General features: G+C 46.1%; 1 protein-coding gene across 1 annotated transcript in view; it reads left to right on the forward strand.

Annotated features, from left to right (window-relative positions):
* Window positions 1-506: 506 nt before the first annotated feature.
* The window catches only part of Hs6st3 (heparan sulfate 6-O-sulfotransferase 3), a 686904-nt gene continuing 664462 nt past the window's right edge, over window positions 507-22948 (forward strand). The window contains exon 1 of the mRNA XM_060391610.1: window positions 507-1355. Within this exon, the coding sequence (XP_060247593.1) occupies window positions 652-1355 (704 nt within the window). The 5' untranslated portion in view covers window positions 507-651. The remainder of the gene's footprint in view (window positions 1356-22948) is intronic.

A 22948-nucleotide genomic window follows, 5' to 3' on the forward strand; every position in this document is an offset into this window, starting at 1 on the left:
GCGCATGCTCCGTACCTAGGGCAGGTTTTTTTTTTTTTTTTTTTTTTTTTTTTAATTTTTTTATTTTTTTTTGCTGCGGGTAGCAGAGCTCCCGTCACACCGGCTGGCGGGTTGTGGCGGTGCCAGCCCGCGTGAGCGAGTGCGTGCGCCTGCCTGCGCCCGGGCGGGCGGACCCGGCGCAGTAGTGCGGTTCGCGAGGGAGGCGGCTCCGCCGCGGCGCCGCGCTCGCTCGCCGCCGCCGCCGAGGGGCAGCTCTGCAAACTTGCGGCGGGCTCCGGGCGCCAGCGGCCGGCGGCGGAGGCGCGGGGCGCACGCGGAGGGCTGGGGGCCGCGGGGCCCGGCCACGCCGTCGCCCTTGGCCTCATGCAGCCCTCGCCGCCGCCGCAGCTGCTGCCGCCCCGGGCGGCTCCGGGCCCCGAACCCCGTGCCCCAGCGCCCGAGCGTCTGCCGGCCGGCGGCGGGCGGCTCCGCGTCGCCTGAGAGCGCCGCGCCCCGTCCCTCCGGCCCCGCCCGCCGGCCGCGCTGCTCGGCGGCAGGGGCATGGAGGAGCGGCGCGCTCCGAGCCGCGCCCCGGAGTCCCCGAAACTTGCGAGCGGGCGCCCGACCGCGCCGCCGCCACCGCCGCCTCGCCTGCCGGCCTGAGACGGGACCATGGACGAGAGGTTCAACAAGTGGCTGCTCACGCCGGTGCTCACGCTGCTCTTCGTGGTCATCATGTACCAGTACGTGTCCCCCTCCTGCACCAGCTCCTGCGCCAACTTCGGGGAGCAGCTCCGAGCCGCCGACCCCCGCCCGCCCGCCGCCCCGAGCCCCGCCCGGCGCGCGCAGCCGGCCCCGGACGAGCGGGAGCGGCGCCCCCAGCTGCCCGCGCCGCCCCGGGGGCCGCCCGAGGGGCCCGGCGGGGCCGCGGCGCCCGACGCCGAGGACGACGACCCCGGGGACCCGGAGGACGAGGACGAGGACGAGGACGAGGAGCCGGACCCCGAGGCGCCCGAGAACGGCTCGCTGCCCCGCTTCGCGCCGCGCTTCAACTTCACCCCGAAGGACCTGACCCGCTTCGTGGACTTCAACATCAAGGGGCGCGACGTGATCGTGTTCCTGCACATCCAGAAGACCGGGGGCACCACGTTCGGCCGCCACCTGGTGCGCAACATCCGCCTGGAGCAGCCGTGCACCTGCAAGGCCGGCCAGAAGAAGTGCACGTGCCACCGGCCCGGCAAGAAGGACACCTGGCTCTTCTCCCGCTTCTCCACCGGCTGGAGCTGCGGGCTGCACGCCGACTGGACCGAGCTCACCAACTGCGTGCCGGCCATCATGGAGAAGAAGGACTGTCCCCGCAACCACAGCCACGCCAGGTACGGCCGCGCGCCGCGGGCTGCGGTGGGCTCCCCGAGGCCCCGGCCCCCCACCCCCAGGTCCCGTCCCCCTTCCTCCCCAGGCCCCGGCCCCTCCAGCCCCGCGCGCTCCCCTCGCTGCTCCGCGGCGCTCGCCGGAGAGTGGGGCGAAGGGTCAGAGATCCCCGGTTGCCCTGAGCTGGCCCCTCCCCCGTGCCCTGCTGCTCCCCGCCACCCTCTGGCACCTTCAGAGGTGGCCGTGGCCATCTCGGGTGCGTTCCGACCCGTGCCTAGCGTGGGGTGCTGTGCTGTTCGGAGCAGGCAGTCCAGAACCGCTACGGAATGCTGAGGCTCTGGGCTGGACCAGAGTGGTCGAATCTTGAACTTAAACCCGAAGAAGGGGGGTGGGTGGGCTGCGGGTGTGCAGACGCAGCGAGAGTTTTTCTGGAAGGGCGAAGCTGGAGTATGATCCCCTTGTAAGTGGCCCAGGGAACTATCGTCTTGATGCTGCTTTGAAGACACACGTGCAAATTCATGCTCTGCGGTGATAATTCTAGTTCCGGAGATAGTCTCTGTCGCTGGGCAATACTAGGACTCACGCTGTCCTTAGCAAGACCCCCGCCCCTCCCCTTAAGCCATCCCAACAGTTTATTTCCACATTACTTGTTCATGGCCTGCCGTGAGCCTGGGTGTGCTCCAGTAACTAGGATCCCTTGCTTTCGAGAGGGACCGCGAGCGCGTTAAAACAGTGCTGCCCTTCAGGACCCAGAAAGTTTGACATCTAAACTGCCAAGGCAGCTGCTCACGTGACCATTCCCTGAGCGACGCATGGGCTTAAGGACGCGCTTGGATGCTCTTTCTGCCCATTGCCATCTGGAGATTAATCTGAAATGCTCAAGGGAACAAAATATTAAAAGATCAGAACACTAGTTTATTAGAGTTTTTATCTCAAAGGTTTCAAACAATTTGGTGTAAGGAAATAGGAATTGAAACACTCAGCTCATATGTTGCTATCAGATAGCTTTGTGCATTTGACATTATGGAAAAGCTTCATTTACTGGAAACTGCCCAGACTCTGAAATTTGCCATCACTGAAGCATCTAATTCCACTTCATTTCTCTGAGAATGAGCGGACTTTCATTATAGAATTTTTTTTTCTTTTACTCTGGCAGTTTTTAAAAAAACATACTTTATCTCCTTGCTGCTCCTGTCTTTGTTTGATGGAAATTGGCTAGAATAAGAAACTGGTAGTCTTCCTCGCTCAGTTTGAAGGGCTTTGCACCTGTACTTTAATAGTTCATTATTTTAGAGCCTGCCATTGCGTTTTTAGCTTAAAACTTTTGAATTAAGTATTCCACTCCATCTTCCCACTGCGTAGCACTGTTACTTCAGTGAGCCTCCGTCTGCTCTAGCCCACGCCATGGCGTGCCCCTTTGATTTCCATAGTACACCTTCCCGGCTTGATCCCAGAGTTTGCGAGCCTGCTTCATTGCGTCCATCCTAGGAAAACTGGAGTCGCTCATCAGCACGTCAAACCCCAGTGGCCCTCAGTGAGTCCCTGTTAAGAAGCAAAGGGAGACAGGGTCTTAGTGGATGTGTGAAGATTTACAGGAACCAGAAGAGGATGAGAAACAGAGGTCACTGGGTTTTGGCTGAGCGGGAATGGCCCTGCTGCTAAGACCACAACTAGGCCCCAAGCATTGGGTCTCCTTCTCTAGGAGGTGTGCGCTATCTCCGTATTCTCTAATGGAGGAAAATTCCTCCTTGACTATTTAAACACATGGTTTCTATCAAAAGCAAATAAGGTTTTCAATTTAGCAATAGAATATAAACATTCATTTCTTTTTGTGATGCAAGTTATCAGATAATCAATCATTGTGCGCTGACTTGTTTTGCTTTAAAAATTTTTTTTTTGGTGGCATTTTGTGTCGCATTGTATAACCTTCTCATTTCTTCCCTCCTTCTCTCCCTTTCCCCGGTGAGTCTCAATTACTTTTCTCCTAGATCCTGTAGGAAGGAATAGCTGTGATCTATGTGAAGGGCCTGCATGGAAAGCTATAGGGAAGGAATTGAAGAGACGTTAATAGTAGCATCTTGCTAGCAGAGAAGATTGAATTAGTTGTCTGTCATTGTAATGTCTGTGTACAGCAGTCTACAGTCAACAAGATTAGCCTGGATAATGGAGGGTACATTTCCACAATGCAAAATGGCAGATAATCTATTGCTACATAATGGGAACAAGGTTCTACTTCAAATCGGGCTGACTCTAAGCAAAATTGAGAAGGAGCGCCTGTTGGTTTTATTTCCCCAAGGCACTCTGCTTCTGGTCCCCTCTTGGCAGCTCGTCCCCATTTCTCTTAAGGATCAATGCCCTTGTGGTCACATACTGGGTAAGTGCAAGACTCTGCAGATGGAAGAACGTGGATCTGGCATGTTCTATGTACGAGGAGAAGTTAGACTCTGCCCAAGTCTGAGCCCCACATTCCCTTTGCTTCATAGTGTAAGTAACAGTCAGGATGTCCCTACAGTTGTGTTATGAGAACTGAGTGAGCTAATTTATGGAACATACTTAGTGTACTATGTATATGTAATATGATATGACGGCAGATAGCACTTAACATTTAATACCTGTGTATATGGTACCTGGGTAGTGAGAGAGGAGGGAGGGGCACTCAGACTACAGATGGAAGAGGGAAAGGCAACTCTGAGAGAACATGGGGAAACTGAAGGACACATCATGCGGATTTCATAGGCCCAGGAGCGGGCAAGACACTGCAATGGCACAAAGGTGAACTCGGATGCAGACAGTGGTTTTGGGATGAGAGAGGAAACCGACAGGAACATGGCTTCTCCCTCTTTTTTATCATCCTACCAAGGATTTCCTCTTTTGCATGTAATGTTTTTCCCTCTCATTTCCTCAGTATGTTATCTTTTCTCGCTGCCTTGTGCATTCATCTTAAAACAGAAATCTCGTATGGGGGGTCGTGTGAGGGAGGAGTGCTGGGCACGTTCATGCCATGGAGTGCCTGTGCAGGTCAGAAGACAACCACGCATGTCAGTTCTTGCCCTCTGCCTGGCTCGATGCAGGTCTCTTGTTAGCAGCTGCTTATGGTAGGCTAGGTGGCCTGCAGGCTTTTGGAGATTCTCCTGCCTCTGCCTTCCGTCTCAGCACAGCTATGCTGGAGTCACAGCTGTGGTGTGTGGCTTTACGCAGGCACTGGGGTTCTGAACTCAGATCCGCCTCTCGTGTACTCAACACTGTACTTGCTGATCCTTCTCTCCAGCTGTGCTCCTTTTTATTTTATGTCTCTTCCCCTTTGTCTGCGTGACCCAGTCTTTAGGGTTCTCTTGTTAAGTATGGATTGAATCATAGCATTTTATGCCAAAATTAAAAAGATAAAAGCCACTGAAGCTATCACTAATCCCCCAATTTTGATGAGCATTCCAACTCTTAAAAAGAGGAGATGATGTCACTGAGGAGTCCTTGGGGAATTCATGTCTTCATTTTGTCACTCTATTCAGTGCTCCGAGTACTGTGACTTCTATGTTCATATATGTTCTTAAACCTACTTCTGATACTGGTATGTCAGGTACTCTGATAGTTCTGGGAATGGAGTTTTGAGCAGTGTCAATCTTGTGTGAGCCTGCCCGTTAGGAAAGACAGCTTTAACCTTGGTAAATGGGTATCGTCATCTTCCTTCTTACCTGATGCTGGAAAATACTCTCCTACAGCCGTCTGTGGGATGGGGAGAGGACTTCTGTCTTTTATTGCTTGTGTTCCATCGATCTTACCAGGGTGGATGATGTTGCAGGATTTGATACTAGATAGGACCCTGTGCTCAAGTGACACAAACCTGCTTCGGCTAGAGAGGGTTGCTGACCTGTGTAAGTACACAACTGAACAGGAAAGCGTGGAGATGGTGTTAGCAGTGCCTGGGAGCATGGGATCTGTCTCCCCACATTCCTGTACATCTTGTAGGGAAGCACCCCAATATGAGACAGGTAAATGGGCGCATGTGTGAGATCGGAGAACATGATGCTAGTAGGGGTGCAGTGCCCAGGTGGACCACTAGCTCTTCAACAGCGTCAGGCGCAGGCGCTAGTAAGAAAGAAAGAAACAAACCTTCAGGCATCTTCTTTGCATTCTGTTGAGGTGAAGCTTTCAAGCAAATGACAGTCCATCTGATTGATAGCACCTGAAAGCCACATTCACAGTAACTGAAGGCATCGGTAATATTTACTGTGAAGATGGAAAACATTAGGAGAAATATTCAAGTTGCCTTCAGTACTCAAAATAAGAAGGTGCGGAAGGTGAAGGGGACTTGTTTTGAATCAACCCTGAACGTAAAACCAGGGTGAGGCCTGGTGGGGTTCCACTGGAGAGAGGACGGTGTGAAATGTGTAGCTGTCTCCAGTGAGCAGGAGCCCTTCTGCAGGGAGTGGTCCTCAGCAGTGGGCACTTCAGGCGCATCTGCTTAACCTCAGCCACGAAATTCCTTCCTGGAAAAATCGGCCTTGGGTGGCCTTTAGTTTCAGAACCCTTAGTTCAAATCTAAGCTGCTTTTAAGGCATCTTCTCCCCTTCCCTACATTATGATCAGAAAAGAACAACCAAGATTATAAATGAATCAGTCAGCTCTCCAGTATTGGTAAATATTTCTGCAAGGGAGCTTCAGAAAAGTACAGTCTGAAAGAAGAGACTGTTTGACACATTCAGAGCCCAAAGCATTTAGTCCCTTTAATGACATTGTTTTCTTAATAAATACAAAAAGATAAGATGAGAAAACACAACAGAACTCATCCTAAAACAAAAAAACTGCTTTGGAACCTCATTGTACTTTGTCTTTAGACAACATGCTAAAATGTATGTCTTCTGCAGTACCCTGATTCAAAGATTCTAGAATATTATAGTCTTCACTGTTTACAAAGCATGTTCTATTTGCTGTCTCTTCTAATTAGAAATGTTGAACTGCCAAGAAGGTTATTTTTTTCCTAACTACAAGGTTTGTGTACAGTGCAATATAAAAAAGATGAGGTTTTGCTCTGTCTGCACACCACATTCCCTTAGTTGGTCATGACAAGGTTTGTTAAAGTATGCTTCTGCCTAGAGCCACCAATATTTGCTGGGAGTTAGGAAGAGGTTAAACACGTTTGGTGTTTTTTTGAGTGGTAACAGACAATGTGTTCCTGGCCCTCTCTTTCTGGTTCCTGTGCGGTTTTTGATAGGCTAAACTTTAGAAAAACAAAAATGTTTGAGAGATAATTAGAAGCTAGGTAAAATTTAGCCAACAATGTGGGTTTGCTTAATCTCAGACTCTTGTATGATCCCCAAAGCTAATTATTATCATCTCACTTTAACTAAAGACAACAACGAAAGCTTGCAGCATTTGAAAGCTACGTGTGCTTGATAACGACGTAAGTAGTTAGAGACAGTTAAACCTAATATGACGTTTAGAGTTACGAATACAGTGTTGGGTAGGGTTAATATGAAAGCAGTTGAATAGGGAACTCTTATTTATATATTTGTAATAACCTGTTACCTTGTGTTTGAATTTGCTAGATGTTGGGTATCATGGACGAATTCTCTGTTGATTTTAGTTGGCTAATGGCGCTTTCTGTCAGGTATAGCTGAACATTTAACAATAGGTTGGGAAATGTACTCAGACATTGTTAGCTTAGAGCTCATTATTTGTTTTTAATTTTCCGGTGGCATATACCATTGCTCTGTAAAACACACGTGAAGTGCTCAGCACGGAGATTAAACCCTGGAAGAAGCCCAGTCAATGTCTGCTTTTAGATTGCCTTTAAAAATTATGGTGTAATTGACAAGATTGTGGTCCTTTAGAAAATTATCGGACACTTTGCTTCATGACTGTTATTTTGGGTGTAAATTCTACTTGTTAGCTCTTGAGACCCACAATTAGCAAGACGCTACATCTGATTATCCAAAGTAAAAAGGAAAGAAAGAAAGGTAAGGTTTATTGGACTACTTCCGGGAGATTTTCCCTTACAAAAGAGAGGCATCAGCAATTCATCTGAGACTAAGATTTTGGAAAGGTTATTTCAGTGTACATTTTTAATTTAGAAAAAAAAATCAGGTTGAACTGAAGGGCGGTGGAGGCCGTATAGAGACGCGTGATCATTATTGTGATCATTATCTGACCAGACGGCAGAGTTTGGACTGGTCTGCTTGGAGAGTGTGATGCTGAGGAACCACAGAAGAGACGATGAATTGGGAAAATGTCCTCAAGAGAGATTGGAGGAATCCAGCGGCAAAACTTACTAGTGACTGAAAACAGCACTGCTGTGTTATCTGTGGCTGTAAAGGCCTAAGAATGTGGACTCCAAAGGCAAACTCAAGGGACTTTAATGTGGTTCAGCCTCTTGCTGTGTGGCCTTGGGTTATCAATCACCTGCCCTACACATCCCTTTCTTTTCTCGAAAGTGGGGTATGGTAAGAGCATAATCTCTTGCATTATAACCTAAGCACCACTAGCCTGTGATGTGCTCTTCGGACAGAGTTAGGAAATCGTATGTATACACATTTGTGTGTGTGCGTAACACACACAATGAGATTCTTCCTCATTTTATGGATGCCCCAGTCTTTGTCAATGAATGTATATAACTATACACGCACACAAATATAGTTAGCTGTTATATTTCTTGGGACTTGTCTTATACATATATCCTGTATTGTGTTAAAATAAAACGAAAGGTAAATCTATGATATCCTTTTGGAATCTGGAATCTTTATCTAAATAGAATAGAAGTTAACTGGTAAGTTCTAATTTAAAAAATGGCCTAGAAGATAAAAAGTAAATATTGATTCGTAGGGTACTAGGGATACTCAGTGGGTACTTAGTTAAATGGAAAAGGGAAGTTTTTCCCCCCAGAAGCATACTGATTTTTTTCTAATGGGAAATTAATGAAATAGCAATAAAATGTTTAAACATACACAATTAAATTCATACATGAAAAAGTCCTACAGTGAAATTGAATTAGTTGCCTGTGGGCACATAAATATTTTTAGTTCATTGCTATTATTCATATCTAACCGTGCTTTCATTGGTAAGTACTTCATTTGTTTTAAGAACCCTTGATCTAATGCTGTGGATTTATGTTGGGCTGTGCATTCTAATTTCTTTATAAGCACAGGATGATGTGAATGTCAATCACCTTGATTTCCTTGGTACTTATTCATTAAACACACAGAGTATTCTTCCAAAGAATTCAAGATTCTGAGTTTGTAATTACAAACATGTCTGATGGGCCACAATTAGAAACCTGTAGGATTTTTACGGACTATGTCTAAAGCAAAAGCAGACACAGAAACAAATGCGAACAAGAAGTTAGAGCTGGTATGATGGCAGTCTGAGGAGAAGCCACCTATACTTCAGCAAAACATAAAGTCACGCGAAGGAGGAGAGGACAGGGTGACAGTGCGCACTGCAACGGAGCCAGAGGAGGAGGAGGGCCACAGTAGCCAAGGTGAGTGAACCCGGAGAAGCGAGCCAGAAGTAACGCGACTGGAGAAGACAGGCCATTGTATGGCGCACAGGGGCTCTGACTCCTTTGTGTGCTTCTAAGAGGCTGCCGGCCATCAACGGGCTATCTGATTTGGAGCAAAAATATATTTAGATGTTGCTGCTTTGTATTTATTGGCAGATACCTTCTCCTTTGTGGCGTGTTCACAGCATTTTGTAGCATTTGTAGCAATTTCACAGCATTACTTGGCTTTATTAGTAAGGGCCCTGGTACCAGCTGGGATTTTAAAGGGACCAGTTGGGTATATATGGACCGGGATAAGAGAATGACATTGGACCTCCAGGTACTTTTAAATGAATAGCAAAGGGAGATTTTTACCCCAGGAACCAGATGGGTTACCAACTGGATGGATAGGAGGTAGCAATGGGGAAAGACTGACGTTAAGTCTATTGTATGCTGATAGCTATCATGAGCTACTGTCTCAGCAGCAGAAACCCCAGAAGAGGTATATGGATAAGAGCTGTTTGTGGAAAGCTCCTGCTGGAACTGCATAGTTCTGAGCAGAGAGTGATAAAGAGCTGGGAGCGTATGTCCTGACCACTTTCTCCTCTCACCTGCTCATCTTTTTCCGTTGTCTCTCACTGACGCTGCTCCCTGGAAGCTGACAGTAACTAGTTAGTTGACTGTCTCGTGGACTCTCATGAGGCAGAGAAAAATGGGAATGAACCCAGGGTTGTGCAGATGGAAGGGCAGAAGCAGGAGAGTGACTTACACAGTGTCTTCAGATAGTTTGAAGATTCTTCCTCATTTTATGGATGCCCCAGTCTTTGTCAATAAATGAGATGGACAACAGAGAGCTGAATTGTTCGCGTATCTTCTGCAGAGAACCCGGTACCCACTTAAAGAATGGCGAAAGTGGAGAAGGACCCTTTATAAAGGAAAGTCACCACAGGGACATTTGCTGGGGAAAAAAGTCATGCTATCTTGGATACTTGTCACCAGAATGCACCTGAACCAGCTGGTTAATAGTGACAGATTTGGGCTGTTAGATCTGTGTTAGAAAGCACAGTAGACAACGCATATTTTATATTACATCTGTGTGCAGCGTTTTATATATTTGGAGTTATAGAGCAATATTAGTTAAAGCATGACAAGCAGTGTGCAAAAGTGGCTGTAGTCTGCAGAATCGTGTTTATGAGATTGGATGCTCACGGCTGCTTGCACTGTCTTTCACAAGCATTAAGAGTCATCAGAGCAACATTTATGAGCATTAGCTCTGCGAGACATGGGGGAGGGAGAGGGAGAGAAGAGAGGGGGAGACGGAAGTGTGTCATTGGAAATGATCTGAATTTCTTCGCTTTTAATTTGGAAAGACTTCTGAAGCATAGCTGCATGTGTTTGCAGGAAGCAGGGAATCCTTCACACCCTACACTCCAGAATCCTTTCATGTAAAATATTGTAAATGTGTTGTATTTAGCTGGAAATAGATGTAGGTGATGGCCCAAACCCTGGGGAGTGGACCATGAGATGGGACAAAAGATGCTTTTAAGGAAGAGGGCTGAGGAGTGTCATGTGGTTTGAAAGTGAGGGGGTCCTAGCGATGGGAGGGGCGATGATGGCCGTGTGTGAGTCTGTGCGACTGACTAAGGCTGGATGAGTAGGAAAATGCTATGCGGAAACCCTTTACTTGCGTGCTAATTAAAAACAAATTTAAAATATCCTAGCATTAAATTCTGGAAGAATTTTAAATAAAATTGGTAGGCCCAGGAACCATGTAACAAGTGCTTTCCTTCCGAGAGCCAAATGCTACGAGTGAATTGTTATTATTTATAGACGGCAAAATTAATGTCCAATTAACTATCCATACACAGCCCCACCTATGGGATCCGTGTGTGTCTGTTCCGGGTATCCGCAGGACAGGATTTTGAGTCATCGGTGCATGGAGAGAGGAACTCTCTTGTCCCTCTGTCTACAGCGCCCCCTTGTGTTTTTCTAGCTCACTGGCTTCTGAGCAGCCTGCAAATCAGGCAGAACTCAGGCGTCCTTTCTTACCTCGATAAAACTGACTTGGGAGGCCACTTCTGTTGGCTATACAAGCTATCAGTTCTAAGTACTTGCTGAACTGGATTTACATCCAGCTACTTGAAATATCTGAGTAAGGTGTCAGGGACTGTTTCTTCCTCACACAGCCTCACCACTTCCTTCTTAAACTGTCCACTCACACAGTGAGAGAGGTGGGCCCACAGGGACCCTATTTCCAATTTTTGTGTGTGTTTGCTTTATGCAAGATCTTCTAGGGTGGCCTTGATCTTGTGTGGACCAGGCTGGCCTTGAACTCATTGACTCTAGCTCCAGGGCTGAGGTGACAGGACTGTCCACGTCTGGCTTCTATTTCCAGTATGTTCTGTTAAGATTTCTCCATTGCTATTTCCAGGTGCACACATAAAATGCATTTGTGCAGGAAAACTTTTAACAACGAGGAGAAATTTAGCCGCTTTGGAAGTATTAAGTTTATTTATTAACATAAAATATCTGTGACTATCAAGGTACGTTGTTTGCCTTTTACATTTGGGCTGAAGCCTAAAACATCACTGTAGATAAATCTGTTTGCTTTGAAGGTTTTATTCTCCAAGTTCCTTATGTGTGCTATAAAGAATAATTAATATAATGAAAAAATCAATATCGTGTATAAATTATTTAAGCTTTACTACTGTTGTAATTTTCTCTTCAACACCTATTGATCTGCAACAATTCATTTGTTAATTTCTCCCTGCTAAGATATTCATTGTGTTAGGCCTGTATACTGCTGTCCCTGCACCTTCACAAGCAAGTCATGAATTACTAATGGGACGTGGGACTAGTTCACTTACTAGTGTGTGGCCTGAGATGGGGGAATGCTTCCTATAGGACTGATTGATAGGTGTGTACTTGTGCAAATTATCAGTCAGTGCGTGCAGTTCTCTGGGTGTGCTGCGCTCCAGGTCTGAATGTCTTTGCTTTCCTGTTTCGGTGCTGGGGCAGAACCCCGGGCCTTTCGTATGCCAGGCACAGTGCTCTACTACTGAGTGATGCCGGCAGCTCTTGCCCCTCAACACCCCCTTTCCTTCCCCTCCTCCTCTTAGTCCCCTCTTCCTTCCTCTTTCTTTCATTCTTTCCTTTCTTGCTCCTTCCCTCAGTTAACAGTTTTACATATTAATGGAGCTCAGCGTGATATTTCAATTTATGCATACAGTATATAGTGACCAGCTTCTCCCAATTCCCAATTTTCAGTGTTCATTTTTCTATATTGGGATTAGCCCTCCCCTCCCCTCCTTTCCCCTCTTCCCTCCTCCCCTCCCCTCTTCTCCCCTTCCCTCTCTTCTCTCCACCTCATGTGTGTGTTGTGAGTTTGGAGGAGGAATATTCCCTGATTATGTACACTATTGTTCTGGACAGAGAGTTTTGACTCATTTTGACAGTGACCAACTGGATCACTCAGAGAGCTGGAACAGTCTGCGACCCTTTAGAAACTCAAAGAGAGCTAAGTTGCAGAAGTCAGACTACTCAGTGGGAAAGAGGACCTTGACACTGTAATTTAGGTTAGGGTGGAAGGACGGCATCGTGCAAAGAGTACAGCCCTGAAGTCCAGCAGCGAGGAAGCCTTTTGGGCTTCCTCATGCTCTTGCGTACTTCTGTGTACTGGTCCTCCTTGTCAGATATGTCTTCCGAGGACACTGATCCTGTTTGTTTCCTCCCGGGCCTTGAATAGTGCCTGGCACACATACCTGTCAAGGAAACGGTGACTGAATTAATGGAAGAGTAAAAGTAAGTGAGTCTAGCAAATCATTAGGCCGTTAGATAAGACTGCATGTGTCCTTCTAGAGCTGCTGTGGGTTAGGAAAGTAGACATAGAAGCACTTTGTAAGGTATAAAGTGGTAAACAGACTCAAATCCACCCACGTGCAGGGTGGGAAGGCTTAATGTAAAATTGAAGAGGAAAAGAAACTGGACTTTGGAAGTGCAATAAATATATTATTCAGCTTTTATAAAGTTTCAAAAACCAGGAATGACAAAGATAAAGTTGAAAGTGTGAAAATGCACGCTCAGCTCACTAACTCACTAAAGTAATGGCCAACTTCTTTTAAAACAGGAAATAGTGTGACATAAAAGACTGATCTAAATGCATACTTCTTTGAGACCTTTAGGCACCTTCGCCAGCCCAGCAGTTTGGTATAGATTAGGCCCAAAATGTTTTACCCTTTTGAGGAAATGATCCTAAAAAGGGTTTGTGTGTGTGTGTGTGTGTGGTGAGTGCAGGTGCCTGTAGGAGCCAGAAGAAGTTGTCAGATGGCCTGAAGTTGCACTGACGGTGGTTGTGAGCTGCCTAGCGGAGGCTGGGCACTGAACTTGTGTTCTCTGTGAGAGCAGAAAATCCTCTTACCTGCTGAGTCAGCTCTCCAGCCCCCATAAAATTGATACTTTTAATTTTGTGTTTGCGCCTTTATATGGCAGAGATAAAGTATAGCGAGAGGTTAGTGTGTTTTGAAGAGGAACTCATACTTCTTTATTTGAGCAGATTTAGGAGCTGATGGTCTGCTGTGCTGTTTTGTCAGGGTAAAGCCAATTACAGACAAAGCAGGAAGTACGTTTAGAACCGAAAAATATCTTCTGGAATATCTTCCACATTGTACTAGAGATCTGTTAGCAGGGCAGTTTTGGCTTAGCTAGGAGGCTTGTCTCAGGCGTGGTGTGGCATTTGCTGGTCAATGCCAGGAGGACAGGTTTGCGTGGATGAGGCCCACGTGGAGCTCTTGGCAGTGGCTGAGTGTTGAAAGAAAACCGATAATGACAGAAAACTCATTCTCAGGCTGGTGTTTCATTCTCGTCACCTGGGATTTTGCTGTCCCCTGGAGTTGCTGGCCTTCCCAAACTTAGCTAATTTGTGGATAGCGTAAATGACTCACCTTCTGGCAGAGTTTTCAGAAGAAAACCACTTAATCTAGAGCCCATAATTCTAATAAAATGTTAAGATATGTTTTTTGTTTTTTGAGATTATATTATTCCATCATTTCCCCTTTTCCTTTCCTCCCTTCAAACCATACATGTGTTTTCTCCCCTCTTTCAAGTTCATGGCCCCTCTTTCTTTCATTGTTGTTACACACACACACACACACACACACACACACACACACTCCTAAATACGTAGTACAGCCTTCTCAGACTGCATGGTACTTACATGTGTATGTTTTCAGGGACCCAGTTGGTAGTGAGTTGGCAGTTGGCGTGCTCTTCCTGGGAAAGACTGCTTTTCACACCCTTTGCTCCTTGGTTGCCTGCAGCTCTTTGTGGATAGCTGATGCTTCAGGACTTTCCCTCACTCACATTAGCATGTCTATCATTGATCTTGCTCAGCTCAGTTTTGGCAGCCATGTTGGTGAGGCTCTATGGGTGTAGCTCCTGAAATTAGTAGGAGACACAGTCTCACCCCAAACTTCCCGATTCTCTGATTCCGAAATCTTTCCGCCCCCTTCACAGTGATCCTCGAGCCTTCCATGTGGGAATTGTTTCCTAGGTGTAGCTGTTGGGACTGGGCCACAGCTCTGCATTTTGACTAGTTGTGGTTTTCTGTAATGGTCTCCATCTATTGCAAAGAGAAGTTTCCTTGAAGAATGACAAGAGCCTCACTTGTCTGTAGGTATGAGAACAAATGTTTAGACTGTAGTTAGGGATTATGCTGGTTTAGTAAAGCAGGGATTGTAAATTTTCCTCCAAGATCATGGCATCACTAGATCTGAGTAGTTGCCTAGGCTTCTGGTACCAGGTATGATTTTCATCTTGTTGAGTGGGGTCGTATGTCCCACTGGAGAGCCGGTGGTTACCCCAATATATGTGTGCCATTACTGTACCCTAGCTTCCACAGAAGGGAAGCAACCAACAGTCCTATCCAGCAATGATCCCTGTGATCCACAAAAATGACAAGCATGGCTTAAAAATGTACCTGATACGTTCTTAAAGGCTCTTCAATGCCACCATCATTTGCCTCATTAATCACCTTAAGCATGAACACCAGGCAACTGGAGGCAGCGTCTGTGAGAAAATAGTTACCCTGCTTTCCTGTTTTTTTCTCATGGAATCTTTAATAAAGGCTCTTGCCTATGTTTTTAACCCCCTGTCTTCTGGTGTACTCCTGTGCTCCCTGTGTGACCACGAGTGGTGTTCAATGTCTCATGTTGCCAAGGACCTGTGAGTATAAATCTGTTTTTCTTCATAATGGTCATTCTCAGGTCTGATTCAGCAAGTTCTTAAAGTGGTTTCCAAAAGTGGAGAGAAGTCAAGCTCAGGACTCCAGGTACTATCAGGCACATAAGCAGGAGAAAATGTGTTTTGGAAGAGAGCGGAAGTCAAGGCTTGGACCACAAGTACAGAACCAGGGAGCGATGAGGTTTAGGGTTAGATAGATGGGTTGTGTGCTCATGTGGGATCAGGGCCATGGACTGGCTGAGGACAGTGAGTGGGGCTCCATCTTCAAGTCTGGAGGAGAGACGGGAAGATGGAACCAGTGGAAAACTGAAACACAAAACCTGACACACCAGTTCTTTGTCAGAAATATTTTCCAACCATAGCCTGACAGACAACGCAAAGACAGGAACTTCTAATTTTGCCTTAAATTTGTTTCCTGTCTCCCGGCCCCTAGAGGGAATGTCTTGATTGACCGATGATTCATTTATGATTGTATAGAGCCCAACATAGGCCCCGGACAGAAGACTTGGCCCTGGCTTTTAGGGGAGAAAATCAGTCCTGTAGGTCATTGACAAAATTATTTGAAAATGATTATATGTATCATAATATTTAAATCAATTTCTAGCACTGAAATCATAACTTTTTAATAAAAGCTCCAAAGAAGGTATGCTTTAAGAAATGACTGCAAATATTTTCAGCAATGAACAGGAAAAAGAAAGGATTTGAATTAGCTGAAGAGAGAGGGGGTAACATGGAATTGAAAGCAGGGTAGCATAGATAGAGGGGTTTGGCAATATGCTGGAATGAAGAAAATAATTTTGATATTTAGAGTTCTAAAATCTAAGCAGTAAAGTCATTGCTCAAACTTATCTATAAATATTATGATGCACTCTCCTTTAAAAGAAGAATTTCAAACTCATCCCTCTTTCCTCAATAGTGACTTTCTTGATTTTAACAGGAATCCACCTTCAGGGATGAGGCACTGCATCGCATACTATAAAGTGACTGTGGCTTCCGCCTCAGTCTCCTGGTGTCTGTCTGTCTGTCTCTTTCTCTCTCTGCCAGCATGCTTCCAGCCCTGTGGGTAAAGGACAAATGCTGACCTGCGCTCCAGAAGGTGGAAAAAAAGGGTGGAAGTTAAAGAGAATGAACAGTGCTCTGTAGAGAGGGGGAGAAGCCCCTTCTGCCTTAGTACTTTAGTATTTTATCGGGGCATAGGGATGCCAGGTATTGAAGAGTCAGAGGTCAGTGTTGTATGAAGCAGGACCTTCACAAGCCTGACACACATCGTGCTATTGTGATTAGCAAGAAGCGGTTACATTTCGTTCTGCATTATGAGCAAAGTCATGTCTGTGAATGACATGCACATGTTTTCCATCTTGGACTATTCTTCAAGCTTCAGTCACTGGTTCTAAAGACACCGGGCCTCTGTTGTCTGGGTGTCTCCCACTCGAGGGAGAATTTTGTCTCCAGTGTAGCTGAATGTGTAAGATCTCCCAGCAGGCAGACACGGGGAGTTCCGGGTGTGAGCGAGAACGCGCACGGTTCAGCTGATCCTGAGTTAGCGTGAGTGGGGAGGGTTCAAAGAAGCTGCATTTCCTGAGGAAGGTAATTCACACCCATGAAACAAGCTTAGACTATTGCAGCCACCCATGGCTTTGACGAGCTGGCTCAGGACAAGGCTGTGATAAAGGATATGTTTACAGCGTCCATGTTTGGGCTAAACCTTTATCCTCTACGTTTGGAGAGAGATTTACATTTGTGCACGATCTGCCAACCTTCTCTTCTGGGGAAGTGATGGGAGCAGACCCACAAGCGCCATTGGTGCTTGGCCATAACTGAGCTCTTGGGAGGCCCGGGACAGCTGAGACATGAAGAATAAAGGAGGCCCCAAAGAGCAGGGACAGGTGTCTATCCTGTTTGCCCAGAGGAGAAATCAAGGAACAGAACAGGAGCCTTCCGCAGAGGGCCTCTGAAAGACTCTACCCAGCAGGGTATTGAAGGAGATACTGAGACTCATAGCCAATCTTTGGGCACAGCGCAGGAATCCTTACGGAAGAAGAAAAACATGGAGGAGACAGGAGCTCCACAAGGAGAACAACAGAGCTGAAAAACCTGGGCCCAGGGGGTCCTGCAGAGACTGATGCTCCAACCAAGGACCATGCATGGAGATAACCTAGAACCCCTGCACAGATGTAATCCATGGCAGCTCAGTCTTCAAGTGGGTTTCCTAGTAAGGGGAACAGGGACTGTCTCTGACATGAACTGATTGGCCTGCTCTTTGATCACCTCCCTCCTCCTGATGGAGGAACAGCCTTACTAGGCCACAGAGGAGGACAATGCAGACAGTCCTGATGAGACCTGACAAGCTAGGGTCAGATGGAAGGGGGGAGGACCTCCCCTATCAGTGGACTTGGAGAGGGGCATGGGAGGAGAAGAGGGAAGAAGGGTGGGACTGGACATAGATGAGGGAGGAGGCTACAGTGGGGATAGAAAGTGAATAAATTGTAATAATAATAAAAAAGAGTCAGGATAGGAGGCTACAGAGAGTGGAGAAGTGTTTACTGGGTCTGTGCTGATGCTCAGTGAAGCCATGCTCCCTCACAGGCATCCTGAGGTGGCAAGGCTGTGCTGAGGGAAGCTTCCTCAGCACAGAGTGCTGAGAAGCTGACTGGGATGATCACGAGGCGTGGAGGCATCTGGCACTGTGCTGCCCTGGAGATCCAATGCCATATCAGCTGTCTTTTCTCTAGGCAGTTGTCATGGAACGTGACGTGTGAGCTACAGGGCATAGGCAGAGAGGGGAAACAGGAGAGAACAAAGGCTCCCTAGTCACTGACATCATTGGTGACCAAGTACAAGAAGCAGCTTGGGAGCTGGTGAGGGTCGGTAAAGAGCTAGTGAAGACCTGAGTTCAGTGCCCCAGACTGCTGGAGAAAGAACAGGGCAATCCTGAAATCCTAGTACCAGGAGGCAGAGAAAGCGAGATTATGGCCCTTGCTGGCCAGTGGGGTCTAGGTTCAGAGAGAGACCCTGTCTCAAAATGAAGACGGAGAAGTTGCATTCCTTAAACACCACACTGTCATACATACGCACACACTGATACACACATCCTGATACACACATGTATGCAAACATTGTTATACACATGCACACACATTGATACACTCACGCACACATGCACTGATACACACATGCACACAGAGTGATACACACATACAAACACTGATATACACATGTACACATACTCATATACACACGTATACAAACACTGATACACACATGCACGCACATATACACACTGACCACACAGACACACAGAAACAGATCCACACAGACACATACACACACATACACAGACACACACAGAGATGCACACACAGACACAGACACACACATAGACACACAGAGACACACACAGACACACACAGACGTAGACACACACACACACACACAAGCACCTTGCAGAAGAGGTTTATCTGGCTCACAGTTTGAGGATGAACAGTGCATCCCAGCAGGGAGAGCGTGGACAGGCGGCAGCTTTGGCTGAGAGGATGGATGCAGTGAGCTGTCTGGTGACACCGTGTTGGCAGTCAGCGAGCAGAGAGCAGGCAGGAAGCAGCCCGGGCTGTGTACCGCAGTGCCGTCACTTACCCTTCAGTCAGTGCCTCCTTAAGCTCTGAAAGTCTCCAAATCTAGGGTGGCAAAGCTGGTGAAGCATTTAAACACAGGAGAGTCTGCAGAGGTTCGAGAGACAGAGCGCAGTGGTGTCAGGTGACCCGTGGTGCTGTCTTGTTGTGTGTGTTCTTTATTGATTGATGGTTTGATAGCGGCCTACAACACATTCTGATTACCCTCACCACATCCTCCTGCCCTCCCCCTCACTCCCACGTCACGACCCCTCCTCCCTCAAGGCCTCTTCCACATTCTAGTAGATGGAAGGATTGACAGGGACCAAAGTCCGAGCATGGGTGTGCGCCGGGGTCATGTGAGTCGGCACACTGGATCACAGTGGGCAGTGGTCATCTGAACTCAGAACAGAGAAAGCGGTTAACGCTCCCTGGAAGGTCGTGAGGACGTCAGAAGAGAGAATTTAAAAGCTGCATAACTCGCTGTTCCAAATCGTTTTCTTACTCTTCCTCACTCACCTGCAGCCTGGGTGTTCCTCAAGGATGTGCTATCAGGGGCCAGGGTAAAGCTATGCCTTATTTTCTGAGGATCCTTTCTTTGTACATGGGTGAGAAGTCAGGATTGCCCGGTGGGATGCTGTCTTGAGTTGGATGAGAAGGGACAGATCGACGGTGTCCTGGAGGAAAAAGGTTGCTTAGTCCATTTTTAGTATATGTAATTAAAAACAGATGAACATAGTATTCAATTATCATATAGCTTAATTACTTGTGAATGTGCTATTAAGGTACATGACCTTCCCAGGCTAAGCCGCATACTTATGGGGACAATTTGAAATGGTCTGCAGAATTAAAATAGAACAAATAAAAATGTAAGTAAAATCAAAGGCAATGGAAAGAAAAAGGCAATAGCATCTAGGTTTATTTCATTTCTATAGTTAAGTGTGAATTTAATCTTTTTCATATCTTGGATTTTAAGAACGTCATGTCCTAGAGAGCCTTTGTCATTGGGTTAACTTTGAGAAAGTAAAATAACCATATTTTTTTCTAACTCCTGGAAGGAATTTATTGCTTAAAGGGATGTGGGATGACATCATGAACTATGTTTTCGCAACAGTTTTGCTAAGATACAGAAACATCCTTTAGGAGGTGGTTATTCATGTCAGCTCTATCAAATAGAGACTTGGTGTGTCAACAGCATGGCACTAAAGCGTGAAAAAAATCACACTCTTTGGTGACCACATAGGAATAGGCTTCATTTCATTAGGGATGACTGGGACCTACATAAAGCAGGCAATATCATTTTGCTGGAGATGTAACTGAAGCAAGAATGACTAGATAAATGCTTCTCAAATGGAAGAATTCATAATGTAGAGGTTGCAGATTTTTATCAAGTTAATTTATAAGTTTAAGAATTAAAATATTCCCTTTCATAACAAAATTGCATTAAAGCATATTGAAAAAAAAATCACAGGACACCAGAGCTATTATTAAGGAAGAAAAATGGCTAGGGAGAAGTTGTCCCAGATATAAAGTATTTTAGAAATAATAATTAACACTACATTGCCAGGCATTGCTAGAAGTATACACACATAGGACAGACTCCTAGAAATTGATAACAATTATAAACTGTGTGAGATGTCATAGTTACTATAGAATGATAGAGAAGAGAATGTCCAGTCAATAACCAGGTTCCCAGCAATATTTATGAACCCAGAAAACTTACATGGATTCATATTACTATAAAATAAACCATGTCCCATATAAGTCCAATAGTTAAGAATGAGTATAAAAATAATAAAAGATTTAAAGTAATATAAAATTATGCTGTTTATGAACCTTGGGAGAATAGGGCTTTCTACTGTGTGGGGGAAAGGAGGGTCATGCGAGACATTGAACAGTTGTCAGTATTAAAGGAGTGAGGTGGGCAGTGGGGACAGTATTCCTGGCAGTGGGCGTGAGGAGGACAGTGTTTCCATGGTGGCAGGAACACCACAGACATATTACACTGTAAGAGGAGATGAGCGCCTGCTGCATGTGGCCATGGTGGAGGGTTTTGTTGGGGTGAGGAGGGCACCAGATCAGGAGCAGGTATGGTGGGCTCCTCCAGCTCACACCCCTCCTGGGAGCTTCTGGTAAGATGGCTGTTAGGGTATCGCTTCCAGCACTGAGCCCATGTATCGACATGGACAGGGATGGGGAGAGAGAGACTCCAGCTCAAGTCTTCTGCTTCTGTGTGCCTCAACCTTTTTATATTCAGAGTTTGAGTGACCACAAAGTGATGAAACACACACACACACACACACACACACACACACACACACGCACGCACGAACCCCCACACAACGGATTCATTTAGACACAAGGGGGTGTTTGGTTCTTGAAGAAAATGCAGCCTCTCCAAGGTCACAGCTTCATCTATCAGGCCAATGCTGGCTTACTCTTCAGGACTCTAGGACACTCCAGTGTAAACAGATTGAGAAAAACACACAAAGTATGACAGGAAAGGATTAATGACTTTCTTAAAGGCATTCAGACTGGTAGAAAAACGATTACATTCTCAATAGATAATTGGGAAAAACTTATGTACAGAGAATTTTCTCATTAAAAACTCCAGTAAGTAAACAACTGAGAAATATTAACCTCATCAGTAAGCAATGGAAGTGAAATATAAATTAAAAAAACACAACTTATAGCTACTGAGTAAACATTAAAAATACAGATGTAACACGATTCTAATGAGATCTTGGGAAATGGGTTCACCTGCAGATTTACAACCCTTTGTTTGGGTGTTTGTAAAATAGTGTGGATATATGCCAGGAATGAAAACAAAACCATTCATGAACCCTTGTCTCAGAAATCTTACTTCTAGAATTTATCCGAAGAAAATACTTCAAGAGAAGGAAAAGAGTTACACACTAAAATATTTATTGTTCCATTATGCATAATGAAAAACCAGTAGAGCTAGGATTTGGACAGGAAGGGGCTGTCTAAATGATTGCACAATAAACTGATGGGATATTACGATGATCGTAAGGATGAGCTGCACATTAGAAAATGTTGGACACACTGTTAAAAAAGACACAAAATTGTTTCTGTTTGGTCATCAGCTATGTGCATTCATATAGCTAAATTCTACCAAGGAACATTGTGATATGGGGAGCACTGGGGACAGTGGCCCTGTGCCTTGACTGGGCAACACAGTAGAGCTGGCCCCACAGCCCCCAACATGAGAGCTGAAGAGCTGGGCTGTCCTCTGCAGGCTGCAGCACTGGATGAGCTTCCTGGGGCAGTGCTGGTGGGGCAGGCGTAGGAGAGCTAGCGGGCTGACCAGGTCAGCTAAGAACGCCCACACCCTAGTTCTCCATCAATGGCGTGAGGACACAGTCCTCATTTATCGCTTTGCTTTTATACAGCAGACTGGGTATTTTTGCTTGGGAACTCTCGCTGGCTGATGTCACCTTCTGAGGACCTGGCCTGACACCCAGCCTATAGTGGGTCTGTTCTGCTCTTCCCTGTTAGAGTGTGTGTGACAGGAGACAGAATGATGGCCATAAGATAGTCACTTACAGCTATATCCGAACCAGCGGGGGTGGTTATCTGAGGCAGGAAAGAATGGAGGAAGACCCTCATCCGTGTAATTCCAGCACCCGAGCCCGAGGTGGGAGGACCACTGTGAGGCCAGTACAGCCTGGCCTATGTAATGATTTTCTGTGGCATCTGAGCTTCAGAAGTGTATCCAGACAATAGCATCAACAACAGCAACAAAAAGGCAGGGGAAATAGCATGACAAAAACCCCTAAACATGGTTACTATGAAGTGGGAAGCAGTCTCCCTTCCTCAGTAAATAGCAAACTGTGTGCTTTTCAGTGACATAGACATGTCTTATTCATCTAGGCATTCGATGCAAATGCAGCAGCGTCTGACATGCAGAAAGTGCTCAGAACACATGCATTGAACCAAAATTCCAGATTCCTGTAGTTCTCTTATTATAGAAAGTGCTAAATTGTAGTTAATTTCCTGATGAATGCCTGAACACCACTCTTTTAGACTTGATGGAAGAGGGAAGGCTGGTGCACGTGGCTGAGCCTCCGCTGGCTGTGATTACCTTGGCACCTGACTCTTGTCCTCACTGTTCCCCTTGCTCAGAGTGGTTCAGGGAAATGCAAAGTGGGTGAAAATGCATTTCAGGAGCTAAGAGTTTATGTGAAGCAATGGGGACAGCACAGCAATACACAAATTCATTTTAGACTTTAAACTTTGTTATATGTGTATGAATTTGAGC

This window comes from Meriones unguiculatus, chromosome 9 (genome assembly GCF_030254825.1).
Source record: "Meriones unguiculatus strain TT.TT164.6M chromosome 9, Bangor_MerUng_6.1, whole genome shotgun sequence".
NCBI lineage: Eukaryota > Metazoa > Chordata > Mammalia > Rodentia > Muridae > Meriones > Meriones unguiculatus.